At 41.6% G+C, this 16,425-nt stretch overlaps 2 protein-coding genes across 4 annotated transcripts in view; both read right to left on the bottom strand.

The window, feature by feature from the left end:
* Positions 1-2,192, bottom strand: part of nsfa (N-ethylmaleimide-sensitive factor a) — a 37,579-nt gene extending 35,387 nt beyond the window's left edge. For all 3 annotated transcript variants that reach the window (XM_023416381.2, XM_023416382.2, XM_023416383.2), the window contains exon 1: positions 2,076-2,192. In XM_023416381.2, the coding sequence (XP_023272149.1) occupies positions 2,076-2,087 (12 nt within the window). In that variant the 5' untranslated portion in view covers positions 2,088-2,192. The remainder of the gene's footprint in view (positions 1-2,075) is intronic.
* A 2,983-nt stretch (positions 2,193-5,175) lies between these two features.
* Positions 5,176-14,814, bottom strand: LOC111662489 (cyclin-dependent kinase 5 activator 1-like). The gene is made up of 3 exons (XM_023416366.2): positions 14,236-14,814; positions 11,680-12,321; positions 5,176-11,524 (listed from the first exon to the last, which is right to left on the bottom strand). The coding sequence occupies exons 2-3, from the start codon at positions 12,193-12,195 to the stop codon at positions 11,033-11,035; spliced, it is 1,008 nt and encodes a 335-aa protein (XP_023272134.1). The 5' UTR covers positions 12,196-12,321; positions 14,236-14,814; the 3' UTR covers positions 5,176-11,032.
* Positions 14,815-16,425: the final 1,611 nt, after the last annotated feature.

Raw genomic sequence — 16,425 nt, 5'->3', positions numbered from 1 at the left:
CTTTGGCGGAGATAACAACTAACTGTTCTTTGAAATGAGTTCTATGAAGAGGGGTCACACTGCTTCATTTTAAAGGAATTGTTTCACTTACTTGCTTTCTGTTAGATTAGATGTTCAGATTGATACCTCTCTCATGTCTTTACAGTAAATACAAGGCTACGCCTAACATGCTAGTTAGCTTAGCTTAGCATAAAGACCGAAAACATAAGTGTAAAAACAACAATTTGCCATTTTATGAGGGCTTATGTGCCAGACCCTATTTCTTTCCTCTAAACAGTTGCCAGGCAACCAACAGAGACTACAGGAAGTTACGGCTTTCAACCAAGAAATAGTCTGGCACATAACACCTGTTAGACAAAGATTCTTACCTCCGCCAAGGAGGTTATGTTTCTCCTGTTTATGTTTGTTTGTTTGTTTGTTTGTTTGTCAGTAAGATTACACAAAAAGCACCGAACCAATTTGGACTAAACTTGGTGGAGGAGTGAGGGTGGGCGAAGGAAGAATCAATTCAATTTTAGGTGCCGATTTGGTCAAAGATGTGGATCCAGGAACATTGTGAAATGGCACTGACAATGACACTTTAGTCAATTTCTCAGGAAATAATGCAAAAAATAAGACAAAGATAATTTACGGTGTTGAGATCTATGAGATGAGATCCATGAGTTTGCTCAGATAGATCTGTCTTGGCAGAGGCATGTGCTCTACTGAGCGCACTTCAAATGACATATAACATGTTAATTAGTGAACTTTTGAGGTGCTGGTGTGCAGATTTTATTACCTCTGGACAGAGCCAGGCCAGCTGTTTCCCCTAGTTTCCAGTCTCATAGCCTCATATTTACAGTATACAGAAATGAGACTGCCAATTCATCTGAACATCTAAGTCTTTCCCAAAAAGTGACCATATTTCCCAAAATGTTGAATATCTTCTTTAAACAGTCATAGGGCAAAACCTTTAGTCATCAGCCTGTTTTCACTCAAGATCTATTTTTTATTTTTTATGCAGGAAACATGATGGAAGGATCTCTATAGGTGATCAGTTTACCACATTTACTGCACCAAATGCAAATGCTTGGTTGCCCTTCCCTACTTCATTACATATATGATTCATTTTAAATCATTGGATGCTGGTTTTGAGATGCTGGAAAACAAACAAACAACAAAAAACAAATAAATATACTAAACAAATAAATAAACAAACAAAATTTATATTTGATAAATCCTGTCTTGCAACAGATACGGCTCTGGTTTTGCCACCTAAACTAGATATTTCCTGTGATAACATCAGAGGTCCTGTCTGATCATTTCAGGCTTTTATACCAAGCAAGGGACCTGAGCTCTGTCCTGCCTGGTAATGACACAGCCCCTCTGCAGTAGGGCTGGAGACGAGAGTGATTGCAGGTTGACACTGGTTACCTGACATCATCCTCCCTGTACGTCGACAGGTTGTAGGCTACACAGCCACCCACTGAAATGAATATGCACACAACCCACCAGTCAGCCATGCACTGCTCTGCTGCTCACCACCGCAACCAGCGCGTATACCACCGCAAAAAAAGAGCCGCAGAAGCAGCAGCACTGGACCTCACTGTTTTGACTGGGATCATCAATTGCATGCTGATGTGCTCGGTTCGTACATGTTGTGCCGCGCTGTACTGACCACTCTGAGCTTTACCACACTAAATCGTCCACCCTGTTCTTGCAGATGCAGCGCTCGTAAAAGCTTTTCACTGGCCGTGTCGGCTCAAGGGCAAGCAGAGCCCAGGATTAAGCGGCGATCCTCCCATCGAAGGCATCGGCTCGCAGGCTGAGGGGTCGGACGCACGAGCTATTATGCAATCTTAGCGGAAATGATCCCTCCTGACACATGCCAGTGTTGTAGAGCTACAACATCATGTGAAATGAACACCAAATTATTTAGTCACGGTGACATTCAGGCGCAAAAGCTACTAAGACTGCTGGAGATTTGAAGGCTCGCCCGACATTTTGCGCCCTGGGTTTTTCCTCATCTACCCGACAGAAACACATTGTGTTTGTTTTTTTTTGGAAAATAAAGAAAGCAGACATATGTATCTTACCCGGGCCGCCATCTTCGCGGTTGCAGTAGGCCTAGATCAGAGGTGCTAGTCGGGCCAATGATGCATAGGACAGCGGGGACAGTGAGTAGAAAAGCACGGCAGCAGATGGATATATAAGATGCAGCGCACCACTCTGATTGGCTGCTTCAAGCGGAAGCCTGGCGACGAGGATTTCACATTACCTCGCGTGCGGCTGAAGATGGTTACTCCTCTCTCACGTGGCAGGTTGGCAAAAGTGGGCGAAATACATTTTACATGACGTCGACAGTTAAAGATGCACATTGATAAACTTGGCACGTGAAGACTGCACACATTTGACTGAACTACTCTTGTTTAATTAATTAATGTGTGAATCCCGCTGAGACTGATTATATTCATAAATCCGAACTCACTTGATCTTAATAACTGAAAGCATGGATTTGGATTTATCTGTAAAATTCCTACTGCGTATCCACACGTATCACCTTCACTTGTTATTTCCGTGCCAAGATTAGATAAAACGTTTTTTATTTTTGGTAAATACAACCTCTTAGGCCTCAGTTCCGCCGTTTCAGTACCATGGACAGCGCCCCCCCCCCCCCCCCCCCCCCCCCCCCAGCACCATGTCTCTTCATTTGAGGGGGGGCTGTACTGTTGCAGCGAAGTGACAGAATCCTGCTGAAACAGGAGAAATATATCAATAGACAGCTGGACACAATGAGAGAAATTTAATTACAACACCTCCCACTGGCTGACCATAAAGCAAATTCAGCACCATGGACAGCAACCCAGTAAACAGATGATAAAATATATTAATGTTCTAATAATGTCACAATACTACACTCTCTTTATTGTAGTCAGTCTATTTACAGTGTCTGTTTTTGAGGCCGTTTCAATGAATGGAATTACATATCCAAATAGTATCTGTGAGAATCATTGATCCTCATCTCACCACTTCATAGGTATATTATAGAAAGAAGTACAAAATTAAAATAATGTTTAAAATGGTAATGTTTGATAGCAATACGGTAGGCTAATATGATGATAGCAGCTATTCAATTAGTATTAGCTATATTTCTGAAGTAAAACAAAAGCCTGGACAAGTGCTCATGCATCCTCTTTCAGCACCATGGACAGCAACAGCCTGACAAAACCACTCTCAATCACTCTGCCTTTCAATGAAGTTGTTTCTGTCAGATACAGTAAATGTATTCTTTTTACACGAATTGCCTCTTGCAGGTTTACATTACATTCATTTTATGTCTCATTTACGGCTGTGACTCAGGAGGTAGAGCAGGTCATCCATTAATTAGACAGTTGGTGGTTTGATCCCTGGATCCTCAAGTCTATGTGTCGAAGTGTCCTTGGGCAAGATGCTGAACCCCAAATTGACACTGACTGGCACGTATCGTAAAGCGCTTTGAGTAGTCGATAGACTAGAAAAGTTAAAGTCCATTTTCCATTTACCTATTTGTGGAAAGACACATTCTGAACATGCCAGCTTGCATTCTTTGACATAAATAAGATTTAGTTGTGAAGGCAACAAGTAAAGTTGTTGTCTTTACTGGTGGAACCATTTCAAAACTTATACAATGTGTGTGTTGTGAAAATGGCCAACTGACCATTTACTGAACTTATCAAATCAGCAGTTTAGAAATACTTTTTTTAAGGAAAAGGTATGATAGAAGCCTGTTATGTGTCCTTTCATGGATGTCTTAGATGAGTCTCATGGTCTCTCTCTGATCAAAATTTACAACAGTGCAAACTACAATGAACATAAGCGACCATTTCAACCACCCACACGTTTCTGCAACAGGCTAAAAAATTTCCTTTACTGATTTATATTTTAAAGTAACTGTTTGCAACACAACTGTAGTGATTATTTGCTGTGGTGCATGGGGGAATCAAACCTCAAACTGCTTTGTTAGTGAAAATATAAGTAATATAAGTAAATCATCATCTTCATGTCTTGAGTTTTTCTACTTTCAAACTTTATTGTTAGCTAAGCAAAAATATCAGTTGACAGGATTAGCAACTGTCAGTTTGATTCACTAACATACTGTATACGTTTGATTAAACACAATGGAATGCTTTAACTATCCTGGTGGAAATTATGAATTACTTTGCTGATTAAAATCGTTTTGTTCAATTGTTGTTATGCAGTCACTGACTGTACAGATTAGTCACTTTTTTCCCAAGCTAAGATAAGCAATCACATCTCCATTTAAATGCACTTCAGCACATCCAACAGTAAGTGAATGTATCACGGTGCTGGTTCTGTCTTCAGTTCCGCGCATTCAGTCTGTTGCTACTTCAAGCTGTTACATTCAGTTCAGTGGAGCTTTGTGTCTAAAAGCTACTGACTCAGTTGGTGACAGTGATGATTCAGTATGAGTCATTTTATTCATTGACCATGATCTGTGATTTTCCATCTCTCCTCTGTCACTATACATTAAAGGCACAAAATGCCGCCCCCTCACTAAATGATCCAGTATAGTCAGTTTTGTTTACATTTGTTTGTACATGCATTGAATATTTCTATTAAACTGACACAACTAGGTGGCCTGAAACTTAAACTCTTTGCCGCAAGATGCCTTATTTCTTTTTGGGTTTTTTTTGTTTTGTTTTTTAAAGATTTTAGATATCTACTGTGTGTTAGGACTGTGGTAACCCAAAACAGGTCAGTTGCAGCTCATATTTTGTCCAAATCATGTTAGAATATCTAAACAGTAAGTCTGGTGTTAGTTTTTCCTAAAGCTCTCACAGGCTGTCATCTCCCTGCTGCACCTGGTATTAAAATTTCAGCAACCCAGCCAGAATTAAATCCATCCTCGAATGCTCTCTTGGTGCATCATAACAACATCTGTCAACACTACACCCACTTAAGTGCTTGAGTCAGCACGCAATAATTGCATTGCCTATTATGAGGTTTCCTCCAGGAATCGAAGCCCTCAAAACTCCCCAAATAACATTTCTTTCCTGAACCAAATCTTGTCTTCAGCGGCCTCAGCTGCAGCCGCTGTGGATCACTTCAACAACACACTGCTGCCTTGTTGTGGTCAGACTAAGAACTGTATTCAAAGGGTTATGACATTTATCTGAAAATAAACAAAGATGACCATGCTTGTAAAGGTTTTTATATAAAGTACCTGTAACAGTTGATCAAATTATTCTTATTTCTCACATACATATTCATACATCCAGATAATAACAGACTGCAGCATCAGCACTCTAGTAACACTAGTAGCCTTGACTTTTGTTCAACAAAGATTCTTGTTTACACAATATGATTCACAAATGAAAAGGAAGAAAAACTGTAATAACTTCATCATCATTATCATAAGCTTCATATGTTACACGATAGTTTTTGTCTTGTACGTGTTGCAAGATAAAATATGGCACATAGTAATGAGTTGATCAATGATGAGAGGATGTATAGGAGGGGTGTAGTCAACCAATACTTCTCTCTCTAATTCTAGATAAAGGTTCATTCAGAGGACATCTTTCCTTTTCTTGCTTCCTTGTCTCTTTTTTTATCGTCCCTGCACAGCTGGAAGGACTGAAGCAGGTGGAAGCAAAAAATAGTGAAAAATGTTGAGGGACATTTGCTCATCGGTTTTTTTTTTGTTTTACAGAGAAATACACCATATCTCCTCCCATCTGTCAAAAGCTGTCATCTGACATATCTATATGATACTGAATGACTAATGTATAATACTATAATACTGAGTGTGTGGGGGTGTGTTTTCTCAAAAATAGGGCATCAGATTTGAATTTAAGAGGAACGGTACAATTGACAGTCCTCTAAACCCCTCCCCCATGCTGTGACAATTCAGTCATGGATTAGCAACCAAAGCTACGCACGGAAGGGCCTGTTAAACCAAATATTTCTCCACATGTTGAGGCTGTAGTAAGAAGTAAGAATACATGGCATTTCAAGTGACATCTTCTTTGTTTTTCTAAAACCTTGAAAGACGACAGCAAAAGTGTAAGAATTGGATTAAACAGTGTGTTTATCTGCTCTTGCTTACTACCTACGGTAGTAACTGTGCATTACTTCCAGGGGCAAGGAGCACATATATTAATGTGTGGGGTTACATGTTACATTAAAAAAGCCCCCTTAACAACTCGCATCAACTGTGTAGTGTTTCGCCACTGTGTGGAAGATGAATCTTGATGCTATCACAGTTTAGGCTTATGTGCACAGCTCTGCCCTCCCACTTGTTGAATTTGGGGAGGTTAACGTTAATGGTGAAATGAAAAAAACAATCTGACCTCACATTTTTCTTAATCATAATTACAATGTTAGGACTAAGTAGCTTTACACTGCAATATAAGAACAATACTGTTTCTCTATTTTCATATTTTCGGCTGGTGAGAAAGCTAACTTTTTAGCTGGGACACACAGCTTTAGCTTCAATCTTTTAGTAGGATATCATGTATGTAGTCATCAAGTGCATATTTAAGAGCCCTTTCACATCATTTTAAAACAAGTAAGATAAGCAATAAAATGTCAGCAGAAGACAGCATTTTCAACCAACTCACTGAGCTACCATTAGCTCAAGTAGTTAGCTACAGCTGGTAAAATCTCCTAGCAACAGCTGTCATTTCAACCGGCAACGTCGATAGCGCCCGGCTAGAAAAGAGAAGCTGATCAAGGACCCACTGTTTCAAATATTACAATTAATTTGATTGCAAATCTGCCATCATGACCAGTTTAAACAGCATAATGTTTGGTGCGAAAACAAAAAGCCTAATGGTGGTAACTAAAGGTGATTTGGATTAGCAAATGTTCAATTAAATCTTGAGATTTGCACCATGGAATCAACAAGTAACAGTTCTTGAATTTAGTTCCCATAAATTTAGGTTCATCAGTAGCCATGTTTCCATATAATTGTCAAGCAAATTTGAAGCAAACTTTTGAAATGTTGCAAAATTTTAAAAAAGAAAAAAAAAAGTGAATTACGCATGTTTCCATCAACTGGTTTGGAGCCACTACACTAGCCTGTGTCACAAAGGTGGCGGTATAGACTACTCGTTGCCGCAATAAACAGAGTAGCAGGAGCAGAGTTCGCGAACCGCAAACATGAGTTGTTTACCAACCACTGAAAAACCTCAAAGATGAAGAAACTGAAACAGTCGCCTTGGCCATCTATAAGAGAAAAATGAAGAAAGGGCTTCAGGAATTTTGTTCAGCTGGGCAACATGTTATTAATCTTTGTCAGTTAATAGTAGTTGGCCATCAACCTTTTCTAATGCAACACTTCAAAATGTGCAGAAAAACACATTGGTAGAAACATGGCTACTGTAACTTATCTCAGTTCACCAAATGTCTTGTCAAGGAAATGAGAATTCGTTAGCAGCTTGTAGTGATATAGATCCCACCAAATATACAGGTTGGCTCTTTAAGTACAACAAATTAAGAAAACAAAGATTATTCAACAGTCGTCTTGGGAATGCCATGTCCACTGTTCAACCCATCAGAAACAGCTAAGGAGGGGGGACATGTAAACAAGCTTGTTTGCCATGGATTCATTCTTCATGTGCATATTTGTCTCATGAGGTCTGACTCTGGATCAAGGCTACATTTTTCTTTTCTTTTTTTTTCTTTTTTTACAGCATGGCACTTCCTGCAGCCCAGTTGGTTATCATATGAACACAAAACAACACCAGAGTTAAATCACCTGTATCGTAGAGACACCCAGTCTGGAAACAGGCATGGCATTCTGTTTTGTTAAGTTTGTTTGTTAAATTTTTAAAATCCCATTCCCCACATTATTTTGACATTTGGAGATTTTGATTATTTTTAAATCATATCACAGTGAATGCCAAACATGTATTCTAAAACTGTAAATTCAAGAAGAAAATGCTTGGTTCTCCTGCTTTTGATGACTCCAATTTTGGCCTACAAGTGGCACATAAAACTTCCCTGTGTATTAAAATCTCTCTTAAGCAAAGTCCCTCTTTTCTGCTCTACATGTCTGATACCTGATATAGCAACACTGTGAAAAAGCTTATTCATGAAATTCCTTTAAAGTCTTTCTTGTTCCACAGTCAGAGACTTTGAGTTGGCTCATGTTTCTCTGTGTTTTGTTGTTTTTTTTGTTTTTTTATATGAAATAACAAGTCTTTACAATGATATGGCACAAGATCTCTGCCCTGTTTGAGAAGGCGGAGCTTTTCTAAAATTGAAGACAGTCTGTTTGGCTACGGTTAGACTTGGTGATGTGACATCATCAAAGCAAGGAGGGAACATGTGGAGCATCTGTATCTCAATTTCCTGCCTCAGTTAACTCCTTATAACTGTACTTAAAGAGGCATTCCACCATGTTACACCTGTAGGTCAGTTCGTGGTGAATGAGGAGTATTACCCGACCTGTGATAGCAAGTGTATAATGTCTTCTGTCGCTCTGGAGAAGCTTTTGAAAGTTAGAAACAATAACCCTGATGATGTCATTGGGGTTATATGTAACTAAAATGCTGCATTACAAACTGGAGGAGTGTGGTTTGAAAGAAGAGAGCATCTAGGAAGTGGGGGGTGTCTAATGACAGATGCTATCCAGCTGCATTATGGGAAATGCTTTGATTTTGACCATTCTGTTTTTGATCTGTCTGAGTCTGCCAACCTTATGGAAGTGCACTGATAAATTGTTGGAATACCCCTTTAGTATTCTCTCCAATTGACCCAAAGTCTTGCAGGGGTTTTGGAGTTTTCTGAAACCTATCTAAGCTGTTACTTAGATCTGAGGGAGAACTATTTAGTCATTTAGAGGTCTTTAGACCCCTAAGCACCATGGAATCAAGAATAGTGGCAAACTTGATTAAGGACCAATAGTTGAACTTGCCTTTATGTTCAATGTTTACACAGAAGAGGTATGGATACATCTGGCCTTCACGCATGTCCTTCATTAAAGAGTCCTTTTGCTGAGTGGATGTCACATCACTGAGTCTAGCTTTCAGCAGTTCAGCATGGCGAATGCTGAGTCTCTTCTGTAACATGTGGTGCGGTGTGCCCAACACAAAGCAGCATGCTAGGAAAGCTATAGAAGCACACATGCATATCAAATAAGTCAGTGAATAAGTAAGCCGTCAGGTCAGCGGACCAGAGAGTCTCTACATATGGGATGACTGGACTGGACCGCACCAGAGAGGCAGGACAGGACCGGTTCAGACCGGACTGGAGTGGATGGAGAATCTGTGGTGTTTTAATTTGTCCGGGTTGATGTGGAGAGTAATCAGTGAGGGGTAAAATTAGAGAGGACGGGGGTTGACACTTTAAACAGCAGTCCCTCAAGCCTTCGAGTGGCAACAGCAACATCAAAGAGTTGTTGTGGAAGAAAAGTCACATCTGCACTTGTAGCGTCTGCCCCCGCCCTCACACGCCTGGAATATCACATTCTCTTTCATTCTGGTGTTTGTAGCCATTGTTTGAGACAGATCACATGATCCAGTCTCTGAACATGTCCTCCACGAGCCGGCTCCACCAATCATTCATACAGTATGAAGCACACAACATGAGTGCAGTGTTTTAAAACAGGAATCTTTCTTTCTTTCTTTCTTTCTTTCTTTCTTTCTTTCAATTAAACACTTTCCTGTGGTCATTCAGGACAGCACCAATATGGACTGCAGGACAAAGTGCAGGGGAGCAGGAAGGAATGAAATAATTCCTTGAGTAAAATATGCCCTAGAGGGGTCAGTATTGCATTTTCCCATGTTTTTTGTGGATGTAAACAGCTCACAGTAGGGCTTGTTTCATGATTATTAATCTGTGCCCAAAGGATTAGCATTTCATACTAAAATAAATAACTGATCTCCCAATTCATAGATTTGGCTGGATAAACCCAAATATTCCCTTAAAAGTACAGTACTTTATGTAAGATGCGGATCAGCTAATCCACTACAGTAACTGGGACGTAAATTTCACGGTCCAACTGGTTGTGTTGTGGTTGATTCTGGCTCATCCATGTTATGGTATTGGTTAATGCGCTGTAAGTCTCAACAGTGGACCTTGCAGCCAATGTTGGTGAGTGCAATAAGCTCGGGCAGGACAATAGGAATAAGGTAAAATGGAGTTGGCAATAAGCAGGTGGTCATGTGCAAGGACATATGAGGTGACCTCATGCAGCGTGGTTCTTGTTTTTCATTACCCTGACATTTCTTTATAGCGAAAATGCCTGGATGCTATCACACAATATCAATATCCTGTATCTTTATATTTATAATAATATTCACCCTTATTTATGTAAATGTGTTGTCTGGCGTTTCTAAACCCAATCTTTTTTTCATTTATTATTATTATCAAAAGACAGAAAAATACTTCAATAGATTTACCTTCTTATCTCACTGAAACAAGGTACAGGTCAGACAGATGTGTGTCTGTGGGCCAAAGCCAGAAGATAAAACCGATAGATATCTCTTTTTCACTTCCTGTTAATGTCATATCATGAACTGTGCTGGCCAGGCATTTGATAAAATATGGCTTTCCCTATCTGTGTTGTCAGTTACATTGTTCTTGAAATACTAAAGATCATATCTCAGTCTTAAAGCTTGTTATTGTCACATCCTGAGCCAAGCAACCCGGACACTGAATACCAATAAGTAACCTGTCAGATCCAATCAAGTCACAATGTGGCCAGCACCACAACAACCCTGATTTTATCGGCTTTGTTTTGGTGAAATGGCTCTGTGGGCCAATTGCTGCCTTCAGACAAGACACTGCTGATTTGTTTGAAAGCCTGTCGGTGTTTAGGTGGCTCATTGCCTGACTAAAATCATTTAAACACCAGGCTCGTTCCCAGAGGCTCTTTGTTCTGGGGTACAAACAGGAAATTTAGTTAATCATAAACCAGTAGAGACGCCAGACAACAGTACTGCTCCAAGGTAGCGCTACAATGCATTATGTTATTCCTACCCTCTCCAACCTATTAACTCCATCAATCTTTCTATCCAACCACCCACACCCCCCTTCCAGCTTCCTCTTATCGGTCAAGGCCTATGAGGAGTTTGGTCTTCTCCTCTTCTTTCTTGCTCTCGTTCTTCAGGTCAGCAAACACCTGGGTAAAGAAGTGGGGGTCGGTGTTGATCTGGAGCATCTTGCCACTCATGCGGTTGATGATCTCCAGGCAGCGGTCCCAGAAGGCTTCCTTCTCCGCCTCGACCAGGAAGGGCTTCAGCGGGTAGGAGATCTCGTTGCCCATGTAGGAGTAGGAAAGGTAGAGGCAGGTGAGCAACGAGGCTTGCAGCTCGCGCTCCGAGGCCACCTCGGCTGAGACCACGTCCCGGCACAGCATGTACAGGAAGACCACATTGGCGGGAGTGATGAAGCCCTGATCCTGCCAGCCCTGTAGGAGGAGGGAGCGGTCCACGCTGCGCAACCACAGCACCGGATCTGTTGGGGACAGACGCTTCAGTCGATAACACCGGCGGCACAGGAACTCACCCAGGCTGCGCATCAGTTCACTGGTGGAGGCCTGGAAGGAACGGAGAGAGAGAAGGAAAGAGGAAAGAGGGCAAGGAAGGGAAGGTAAGGTTTGGGCGAAGGTTTGGAGATATGAGTTTAAACAGCAATAAATGAATTTAGCACCAAATTTTCTGTGATGAGAAATAAGACAAACAGTTTGGTTACCTGGACAATGACACGTTTCGGCGTGCCTGCTGCAGTAGACGGCTGGATCCCAGAGCCTGTGAGGGAATTCTTTTTGGCAGCGACGGTAGCTACGTTAGCCAGGGTCTTGGAGGTGGGCAGGTGGGAGGAGGTAGTGGTAGTGGTGGCTGAGGGGTCTTGGCTGGAAGTGTAAGATGAAAGGTTAGCGCAGGACTGAGACTTCTTCAGCTTCAGGCTGTTGGAGGCTGAATTGGCTGTGGCAGTGGCGTGACCGTCCGGAGAGCTCCCTTTCCCACCGTCCCCGCCGTCTGACTGCAGCTTTTTGGACCCCTTCCTCTTTGCTGATACAGCCACAATCCGTTTCCATGGCAACACGCTGATGATGGACGGCCGTTTGAGGGATTTTGCGGCTGCAGCGGCAGCATCCTTGGCGTTCTTGCTGTTCTGGACCGCTGTGTAGTGGCCCACTGTAGCCGGGCCATCCTCAAACAGCGCCGCCTTTCGGTAGCTGGGAGACAGCGACAGCACCGTACCCATGATGCCTGGTGAAGGTCAGCAGAGGGACACAGGAGAGGTGGAGTGGGGAGCGGTGGGGGGGGAAGCTCTTTGATCGGTCTAGACAAAGAGCTTTAAGAATCGTCTCACTTTTGGAGTAAGTCAAACCTGTGAGGAAAGAACAAGAAGTAGCTGGTTACATTACATTAGTAAACAATGCAAAATTAAACAAATCATCAAAAAACACTTAAAGCATTATCAATGCTTCTAGTCATATTTCATAATCTTCCTAAGCAGATGAAGTTAGCTCAGTTTTCATGGAGACAGCTGCCTAGATAACTACTTTCATGGTGCGGTGGCGTGATTGTCCAGAGAGCTCTGTTTTCCCACCGTCCCCACCATCTGACTGCAGCTTCTTGTAGCCCTTCCTTTTTGCCGATACAGCCACAATTTGTTTCCATGCCAACACGCTGATGATGGAAGGCCGTTTGAGGGACTTTGCAGCTGCAGCATGTCCCAACACTAACACTGGAGTGTTTTAAATGTTCTTTCACTGTTTCACTGTTTCACATTTCTGTGAACAGTGAGTGAGGACAAAACTAAGTAAGGTCAACTTACAAGCTGAATCTTTCAACCACATCTCATGTTATTCCTCAGTTTATGGAGTTTGCACAGTTTTTTCTTCTAATCACCTATAGATAGCTGTTTTCATGGTGATATTGCTGTCCCCCAGCTACCATAACAACTGTGCAAATTCCATACTAGGGGTGTCAAGATATAACCATGATATTTAAAACATGAAATACATATATCACGTTAACAACACATATAATGATGGTTACAGACTCTCCCTACACTGGTGTTTGAGTCTAATTCATTTTCCAGAAAAGAGACAAAACACACAATAAATAAAGTTAAAGATGAATCAGACTGATAGCATTATTATTATTATTTTCAAGTTTTCTATGGATATCGTGATAATACAGCAACCGTGAAATCTTTTGGCCATGATAATCATATAGTGAAAATCTGATTTTGTGACAGCCCTACTCCGTACTGTGAGGAAAAAGCCCACAAAAAGCCAGTACGTGGATTTACTGTTTCCAATGACTCTGACGCTCCACATTTTTATTTTGTGAGGTGTGATTCAGGAGAAACCCAATTAAGGTTTTTCCCAGAGCTTCCCCTGGGTAAGATATGACTGAAAATGTGACTGAAATCTCCACAAAAAGCCAGTAAGTTTACCTTGAGTGAAGTGATTTTTTTTTTAACTTGCTTGATGAGTCAGAAAAAACTTTCAAGATTTTAAAAGTTAATTGATTGAATTTTAGCCTAAACAAATGATTCAATAGTTACCTATGATCATATGTTAATTAATTGTTTTGTGATATTGTTTCCCAGAGAAAACATGACTGAAAACTTTACAAGAAACCCTGTAGCTACATAAATATGCTGGCATTCCTTCACAGTAGTAATGTAGATAAACCACATCATCTGTAGCCAAAAACAAAAGCTCAGTGGACACATACAGGAGTCTGATGTTTAGTTTTCAGTATGAAAATGAGCTTTCCTCTGCAGTTTAGTAGAAAGTACCTTAGCAATTTCATTTCCATTTGGTTTTAATCTCCATCGAGCCCCAATGTCTGTGATTAAATCTTGTTGCTGATACCTCTCCACATAAAGCCTACCGCTCACGTCAGCGTAACTGCGGCCTGCCGCCCCTCAGTGTTCATCAGTATTATATAAGAACCAAGATAAGGCCACAGAGGCATGAGAAAGAAGTGTGCACAAGCATCCATCTTAGCTTCAAAATGGAAGCCTTGAACGCAGCCCCCCCTCCAACATAAGGCAGCTTCAGAATCATGAGCTCTCACATATAACACATGAAATATGATGCTGTTTAATCTGGTTTTAACATCATCTAATTATGAAAAAAGACTCGTGAAATGATGGTGTGTCTACATTGTTGGCTTAAGAGCATCACTGGGCCTTCTCAGCACGCTGCTTTATGTGTTATCATATGCAGAGCTGAAAAATGGCTTTTGTCACAAGCAGCAAAAACAAGCCTCCATGTGTTCCTACCTTCAAATTAATCGCCTCTTCTTTTGAAATCCATGTATCACACCCTGACCCCCTTGCCGCCGAGCAAATGTGGTCAAAATGTAAACTCGCTTTCCAGCCGTTTTGCTCGGTATCCACAAGCTGCCCGAGGTCCAGGGTGTGAAAACGGATCGGTCCCTGATAAGATGTAAACGCCAGGCCGACAGGTTTGTGTCCGTGGCTGCTGCTACTGCTGCTGCTGCTGTTTCTGCCTCTTTCAAATCTTCATTTGTAAAAAGTCCCCCGCTCGTCGGTGGGAACACAGAAGCAAAGGAGATGCGAAATGTGCTTCAGTCCTTCGCTCGCAGCGAGTGGGAAGATGTCTTCCATTGAGAACCGAAAATCTATACGGTCACGGCCACTAATGTTCCGTTAATACACTGGCGAGCTCGGACAAACTCCCCCCTAGACATAGCCTAAATAAAACAGCACGTATCGGTCTGAAAACCTTGATCAACACAATGGCGGTGAATACCAAGAAAAAAATGGCTACTATGATTTCCAAAAATAGATTGCAGCTTTTACCATCAGCTATGTAAACCTGCCAGAGAGAGAGAAAGAGAGAGAGAGAGAGAGAGAGAGAGAGAGAGAGAGAGAGAGAGAGAGAGAGAGATAGCCGTTGCTTTGATGCGGGCATCTGCAGTTATTCGGGTTGGATGTGGGAGAGAAACAGCGGCTTCTCATTGGCTGCCGCCGGGGATGCTGCTCCTGCTGCTGCTGGTCGTCTCTGTCACAGCCGCGCCGCTGAAGCCATTGGCAGCCAACGGGCTCCAGCCTATCGGCGAGGTCGCTGTCCGAGGTGCTGAAGCAGATGTGTCCAAGGTCTCCGTGGCAGAGGAGGAGGAGGCTGCTGTGCCGCTGAAGACCAACACGACTGAGGATTTTGTGAATCAGCTCCAGCCCGGCTAACACCGTGGGTGCGCCTGCAGACAAATGAGCTCATGTGCTGTTGTTGTGACAGCTCAGGAGTTTACATCTCCCATCTTTTAAAGGGGGATGGTCCTCTCAGTGTCAGGCTGAGGGTGAATCACCCCCTTTGATAATTTACTAGAAATTAAGTGGTGGACTTTAGCCTACTGCTACTTATACTCTACATTTCAGAGGGAAATGTTGTAAATGTTGTAAAACACATGGTACCATATACAATGCACTATCAAAGATTAAACCAGTGGTTTCCAACCTTTTTCATACAAAAAAACAATATGTGCTTGGGATTCTTCATCATCATGAAGATATCTATGAGTTTTACTTGTTCAACCAGGAGACCTGCAAAATTTGTCCTATTCATCCTGACTTTTAGTTGCTAATCAGTCAAGTTTCAGAAATGTTGAATCCATCTTTCAGTTCCCATAATGTTTCCACTTGGCCCGGAGACTTAACATTGTAGGTCCTGGTAAAAGTTTAACAAATAGCTATAAAACCTCTATGGATTAAAATTCATAATGACATAGTAATATGCCTAACTTTGTTTGCAGTTGTGGTTGATGGATAAAATATTATTTTTGTTGCAATACAGACCCCAAAAGTCCCAAATGGAGGTTAGGTTTGAGCTTCTTAGCTGTTGTTTACAACCTGTGTGAACATTTTGTCCTGTTAGTGACCAGACTAAGCTAATGTGTTAACTAACTTCATGTTTGTCAGCTTGGAGAAGTTTATTTTTCCTTTTTCTTTGGGGTAACTTTCTATTGTAAGATTGAAAGTAGAAGCTTTAAATCTCAGCTTTTTGTTTCAGCAGTCACACTCCTGTTGCTCATGTCTTGCTTTGTGTTTTCTCTTCTGGTGTTTTTTGTTTTTGTTTCGTCATACATCTCCTTTATGTGCTACCAAGACGAGTCCCATGTTAACCCTTCATGAAAGTCTTTACATGACTAATATTTGCCTCTGTTCTTTCACCCTCAGAAACTGGCCAGGGCCTCCTCACACAAAGCTGATGTAGAACTTTAGCTGGTCTCCTTCTCTGTAATCCATATCAAGATGAAAGAAATCCATTTTACAGACAGTGTGTCATCCAGAGCTCCACTAATGGCACTAAGCTTTTTCAGCCATAACCAACACTCCCTGAAAACAAGTGTGGAGGCGAGTGACTCAAAAAGTGGATTTATCTGAATGGCTTTCTTCCCAAATATACTGCTCTACCCACAGGCAAAGGAGGCCACTGAGTTGGAAGAGAGG

The sequence above is a fragment of the Seriola lalandi genome, unplaced genomic scaffold, assembly GCF_002814215.2.
Source record: "Seriola lalandi dorsalis isolate HSWRI2012SDOR001 ecotype SW California unplaced genomic scaffold, Sedor1 jcf7180002054563, whole genome shotgun sequence".
In the NCBI taxonomy this organism is placed as follows: Eukaryota; Metazoa; Chordata; class Actinopteri; order Carangiformes; family Carangidae; genus Seriola; species Seriola lalandi.
This window is presented reverse-complemented; position numbering and strand designations above follow the sequence as displayed.

What these genes read in the sequence shown, in the direction of transcription:
- LOC111662489 (XM_023416366.2), bottom strand. Translation starts at nt 12,195, where the DNA reads ATGGGTACGGTGCTGTCGCTGTCTCCCAGCTACCGAAAGGCGGCGCTG. An exon ending in CGAAACGTGTCATTGTCCAG is followed by an intron (nt 11,525 to 11,679) that starts GTAACCAAACTG and finishes CGTTCCTTCCAG; the next exon opens with GCCTCCACCAGTGAACTGAT.